Source organism: Phalangium opilio, unplaced genomic scaffold (assembly GCF_054372755.1).
Source record: "Phalangium opilio isolate 3A_F unplaced genomic scaffold, DU_Popi_V2 ptg000062l_1, whole genome shotgun sequence".
In the NCBI taxonomy this organism is placed as follows: Eukaryota; Metazoa; Arthropoda; class Arachnida; order Opiliones; family Phalangiidae; genus Phalangium; species Phalangium opilio.
This window is the reverse complement of record NW_028324179.1, coordinates 888,464-894,579: the sequence shown is the minus strand read 5'-3', so window position 1 is coordinate 894,579 and position 6,116 is coordinate 888,464. Positions and strand designations below refer to the sequence as shown.

The following is a 6,116-nucleotide window of genomic DNA, read 5'->3' as shown; positions in this document are numbered from 1 at the left end:
CATCGCAACTAGCTCAACTTGAGATTTAAATAACAAGTAATGTTTTAATGTTAAAAATATAATTAAACTACATGATGAAATTAGACTGAATAAAAGGTTTGATTTGGGTAGCGAACTACCCCGAGTAACAGCTAAAAAAAGAGTGAAGCAAAAATACCCTCCACACGAAGAGATTCCTGCCCCTTATTTACACAATAACTTCAAAAAAAACTCACTTTCATTGGACAAGCCCAAAGGTCAGGTGAGCAAACACTTTCCCTTAAGGGGAAAGCCTCGAGCCAGAGGAACTCTCTCTCGACAAACATGCTTACAAAAATATAGCATGACCGGCCGGTGACCCGCTGCACCTGTATTACGGGGGTCATTCAGAAATTTCCTAACCCAAGGCCTTGTCCAAAACAAGTGAGGAAAAAACAGATATTTAAAGAGAAAAATAAAAAATACCAAATTCTAAGAAAGTTTCCACAACACTCCCCGCTCGATGAGTTAAGCTCATCGAAATATTTGAATTAATTACAAAAAAAATTAATTGAGGGCAAAATTAACGAATTTACACAATCTCTAGTGGATATAGGAGTTGCACAGGTCTTCTTAAACTTTTTCCTGTGCCTAATTTAACAAGACATGATCTAACCTTATCGTCTCTACCTTTAAATAATTCCTCAATTACACCCATTTTCCAAATTGTTCTTGGATGCTTTTCGTCGTGTACTAATACTAAGTCTTGCCTTTTGAACTCCGTTTCACGTTTGGGTTGCACGTATTTGTGAGCTGTGCTGAGTTCCATCAGATAATCTGATCTCCATCTCACCCAACACTGATCTAACAGGTTTTGCCTGTAGCGCCACCTTCGTGTAATTTCCTCCCGATTAGCATTAACTCTATCAGTCTTACTAAATGTCCGAGAGGGTAGCGCAGTTACGCGGTCCCCGACTAAAAAATGCCCAGGGGTTAGGGGTGCAGGTTCGTTTACTTCGTTGTAAACGTAGGTGAGAGGCCTTGAGTTTAGAATGGCTTCAACCTCAATTAGAGTGGTCTCAAACTCCTCATAGTTTAGGAGGGATCTCCCTAGAACCTTTTTAAGGGCTAATTTTGTGGATTTGACTAACCTTTCATAAAACCCGCCCCACCAGGCCGCGCGTTCCACTATAAATTTCCAATTTATTTCCTGGCTAACTAGAAATTCCAAAAATTTATTAGATTTTATGTGATCCCAAATATCTATAAGGTCAAAATTTGCCCTCTGAAATGTGCGCGCGTTATCCGAATATATGGTACTAGGTACACCCCTACGCGAGATAAACCGCCTGAACGACATGAGGAAGGAGTCCGTGCTTTGGTCAGAAACCAGCTCTAGATGCACGGCTCGTGTTACTCCGCATGTAAACAAAGCTATGTAAGCCTTTTGAGTAGCACGCTTTCCAACTCTTACTATAACTGGACCAGCGAAATCTATTCCTACAATTTTGAAAGGAGGCGCTTCGTTGATCCTATCGCTAGGGAGAGGGGCTACAACCGCGGCGCCAGGCTTCACCGAAAAGCGTTTGCAGGTGACGCAAGACCCTATTAATTTCTTTACCATTTGCCTGCCGCGAATTATCCAAAACCGTTCCCTTATCTCGGTAATAGTGTCCCTTAAACCTGAGTGCATTAACCTAGCATGATGGAACCCAGCGATTAGCTCCGATAACTTGTTTTTTGAGTTTAAAATTATTGGGTGTTTCTCACCAAAGGTCAATCCCGTTTTTTCCAAGCGTCCACCGACGCGCATTATCCCATCTTCGTCCATTATGGGGTTCAAATTGGAGATGTTGGACTGAGTCGAAACTCTTTCCTTCAATTGAAGCCGTGTCTTCTCTTCCCGGAAGTCCTGTGATTGGGCCTCACGTATCAGGACTTTCTCTGCCTGTAGAATTTCTTCCGTTGTGAGCGCTCCCCGCTGTTGTAGATTCTTATGTTTTCTACAGTTCTCAGTGAAACGAATTACGTAGGACATAATTCTTTTGACCTTGGAAAGAGAGCTGTACTTTCCTACGTCCAACAATGGCTCGCTCCCCGCGTTTACAATGCAACTGCACTGCAAGGATTCTTTGAATTTCACCCGTTGTTCTACCTCCAGGTCCTCCTGAACGGGCTCCGCCCCTGACGTAGAAGGCCATTTAGTTTCGTCTAGCCGAAGCCATTCCGGTCCACTCCACCACAACTCGCACTCGATCAGCTGGTCTACCGACTTGCCTCTGGTGGCAAGATCCGCGGGATTTTCTGGTCCCCTGACGTGACTCCAAATTCGTGGCTCCGTTAGCCCTTGAATCTCCGTGACTCTATTAGCCACAAAGGGTTTCCAACGTGATGGAGAACCCCTAATCCAATAGAGTGCTGCTGTATTGTCCGTAAAAAGCCGAATGTCGGACAGTTTTTCCGTGAAGATTGGCTTCAAGTAATTAAGAAGCCGTGCGCCTAGGAGTGCTCCCATTAACTCAAGCCGCGCGATTGTCATCTCATTTATAGGAGCGACGCGAGATTTTGCCGACACGAAATTTACTCCGATTGTACCGTCCGTCCGAATGTACCGAATGTACGCGACCGCAGCGTATGCTTGTTTACTCGCGTCACAGAACACGATTAGTTGACGACTTTCAATTTCATCTTCAGAAATACCATCATAGTAATGCCTAGGTATCTTCAACTGGTGAAGCTGTGGGAGCTCTTCACACCACCGATCAAATTCGTCCGTGATTTCAAACCCTAGCTTGGTATCCCATTTTGCCCCGCTTCTCCAGAGGCTTTGGAAGAGAACTTTCATCCTGATAACGAAAGGGGCTAAGAAACCAATGGGATCAAAGATTCGTGCTACACATTGTAGTATGAAACGCTTCGTGTTTACTCTGGTAGTTAGAAATTGGAGCAGTCCCTTTAAATCAAACGAGAAATGATCTTCGGAGTTGTTCCAAGCTAGGCCTAAAACCTTTTGACTGACGTTTGGGCCTTGGCTGCTGTCAAGACTGAAGTTTACTGATTCTCCAGCCAATGAGCTTTTCCCGTTCATTGTCTCTTGGAGTTCCCGTGAATTTGACAGCCATTTCCGCAAGTTCATACCTGCTCCCAGAATTAGCTCCTTTGCTTCGGTTGCTGACGCTATACCCTCCGATACTTCCGACGATCCAGAAGCCAAGTCGTCGTAGTATAGCCCAGATCTTATAAGCTCGCAAACTTCTGGATATTTCTCTTCATTTTGTTTGAGATGATGCCGAATGGTGGCCGTTAAAAGAAACGGACTTGAGGCGACTCCGAATGGAACTCTCGTGATCCGATATTCCGTTAGCTCGTTAGGCTTAGAAGGGTTTTCCGGCCATAAGAATCTTACTGCATCTCGATCCGTCGGTGTTAATGAGATCTGCAGGAAGGCCTTTTCTATATCTGCTACGAACGCGATTTTGAAGGTGCGAAATCGTAGGAGAACCTCCAAGATATCCGGGTTTAAGTTGGGCCCGATTTCTAGGCACTCGTTGAGCGAGGACGAGCCCGGATCATGAGCTGAACCGTCGTATACCACTCGTAATGGCGTCGTTTGTTTGTCTTCTCTAATTACACCATGATGTGGCAAGTAGTAGCGAGGATTCCCGGTGACAACCTGGTCCATGGCTTCGACCTTCTCAATGACACCACGTTTTTCCTGATCATGTATGATCTCCCGATATTTCATGAAAAAGCTAGGGTTAGCGACGAATTTCCTCGCTAAGCCTTGAGCCCTTTTCCTTGCTCCTTTATAATTGTCACCAAGATTCTCTCGATTTGGCTTCCAAGGTAGACAGACTTCGTACCTCCCGTCTCTGAATGAAATCGAGCTTTCGAAGTTCTCTAGAACTTTCATTCCAGTGACATCCTCCTTGATTCCAGAATCTTGTATGCCCATTGCGTCAAGACTCCAGAATTTCTCGACTTGGTCCGAGATCTTGGCTTCAGTATTATAGACAAGGACTTTCGAAACCGCGACCGTATGCGCACCGATTACCTCCGATGTATCCGTGGGGCCCGAAATGGTCCAACCAAAGAGCGTATCTAGTGCTACTAATGCTGGACCCAAGCGCTCAATTTTGCCCGTAACGATCATCCAATAATAATCAGCTCCAATGAGCAATTGAAGCTCTCCTGAAGAATTATCATTCATGTTATCTGCCAGTTGAAATCCCTTATTTTGAAGATTTACTATGGCTTCTTTCTGCGATACGCAAATTCTGCTGCAACTGATGGACGGGGATTCTAGAGCTTCTAGCTCTATCTTCTTTGATGGATCCCGAACGTTAGTGAGGGTTAATCGCACGCGACGTCTTGTTTCTTCCTTAGCATTATCGCTATTGAAGGTTACGACCCTCAATTTTTCCTCCCCTACTACTGGCAAGTTTAGCTGGCGTGAAACTTCCGTTTTTATGAAGGTACGTTGGCTTCCTCCATCCATGAGACATCTCACTCTTAGGGATATTCCGTTTCCGCCGTTAGACAAATCTACTTGGGCCGTTTCAAGAAGACTTATTTTATCTCCCTTAGTGCTTAGATGGCAAGCTGTGATTTCAGTGGAATCCGCTCCTTCATCCTTCTTGTGTTGAGTTTCACAAATACTTGAATGATGTTTATAGCCGCAATGTTTACAAACTTTATTCCTTTTGAAGCATGACTTCGAACTGTGACCCGATTTGAGGCATACAAAACAAAGATCCTTTTCCCGCACTATTTCCCGTTTTCGCGGAACCGATATTTTATCACATTCACCCGAAAAATGACCAATGTCACTACAAAATAAGCAACCTTTCGACGAAGGTGCTACACCCGTATGTAAAGCCATGGCCGATGACGTAGACCCGCCGCTACGTTGTTGAAAACCTTTAGGTTTAGGCTTACGCTCTTCCCACGTTTTCCAATTTGGCTCCTTGCCGCCCGCCGTTGCGACTCGAACCGGTTCACTCATAGTGAACGCCCGCTCGCGACTTGATACTTCGTCCCCGAGGAATTGGACAAGCTCCGTGATATCATACTCGCGCTGACCATCTTGCTTTTTACTAAATTCAAGATTTATATCCTTTGGGATCCGTTTCAGCAGAATCGTACACAATAATATACCGTATCTATCTTCACTTATTCCGAGAGCACTTAAACTACGCATTTCTACCGTTAGCGAATCGTAAAGCCTTCGTAATGCCGCGGTATCCGAAGTTCTGGTAACAGGGTCAATCGTTGCCAGGTTATCCAAGTGGGTGTTCACTGTTTGATCTCTGCGTCCGAATCTTCTTTCCAAAATATCTATAGCCGCGAATAGTTGGCGTCGGAGACGGTGAGACCCTTGATTGCGGTAGCTGCTAGTCCTTCCAAGCAAGTTTTTAGGTACGTGAACTTCTTCGTCCCATCCAAATCCACGTTCTGGTGTACAGTGGAGCTGAATTGATTCCAAAAATTTGGCCATTTCGTCATATCGCCGTCAAACTTGGCGAGCTCAAGCTTCGGTAGTTTAACCGAGCTTCCGTTACTCCTGCCGGAACCGGAGAGAGTTGATGGGGTGCTAGAACCGCTTGCCCCTCCGGTAGCTAGGGTGGCATCTATTTCTCGAATTTTACGAGAACACTTTGTTTTACATACAGAAATGTCGTCGTATATTTTCTCGCATTGTTCCACATCATCTTCCATTTGATCCGGGTCTGTTATATGAGTCTGTACTATATCATCCAAAGGTCGAAGGGCCGCTTCCTTCCTTAATATAACGTTTAGTCCTTCTTCCAACTCGTCCCTGTCCACTGGTACCGACTGAAGTAAGGTTTCTATCTTTTTTAAGCTAGTGGTAATTTGTCCTCTAATTACCCCACGCTTCCGTATTTGTTTGGCTTGTTCCGTTGCCATAGTTCCGATTTAATTTACCGGATTAAATTAAAGTTCAAGAGTTCCGCCGTTGTTTAGATTAAATAAAGCTCCGTACTTTATTATGATACGAATCCGCAAGGTTCTGTTACTCTATCCGCCGCCGCCGATTATAACACGAAAACGTTAACACATACTTGATAATACTTTAGTTAAATCTAAAGTGTCCCTATCCCGGGTTTCGGCACCAAATTATGTCGTAACTTCTCCTT

The 6,116-nt window shown here is 44.6% G+C and overlaps 1 protein-coding gene across 1 annotated transcript; it reads right to left on the bottom strand.

The window, feature by feature from the left end:
• Positions 1-550: 550 nt before the first annotated feature.
• Positions 551-5,886, bottom strand: LOC149663444 (uncharacterized). The gene is made up of 2 exons (XM_089842203.1): positions 5,629-5,886; positions 551-5,428 (listed from the first exon to the last, which is right to left on the bottom strand). The coding sequence occupies exons 1-2, from the start codon at positions 5,884-5,886 to the stop codon at positions 551-553; spliced, it is 5,136 nt and encodes a 1,711-aa protein (XP_089698329.1).
• Between the last annotated feature and the right edge of the window lie 230 nt (positions 5,887-6,116).

Coding starts and splice junctions, on each gene's coding strand:
- LOC149663444 (XM_089842203.1), bottom strand. CDS start 5,886: ATGGCAACGGAACAAGCCAAACAAATACGGAAGCGTGGGGTAATTAGA. Junction 5,429..5,628: donor AAATATACGACGACATTTCT/GTATGTAAAACA, acceptor GAATCAATTCAG/CTCCACTGTACACCAGAACG.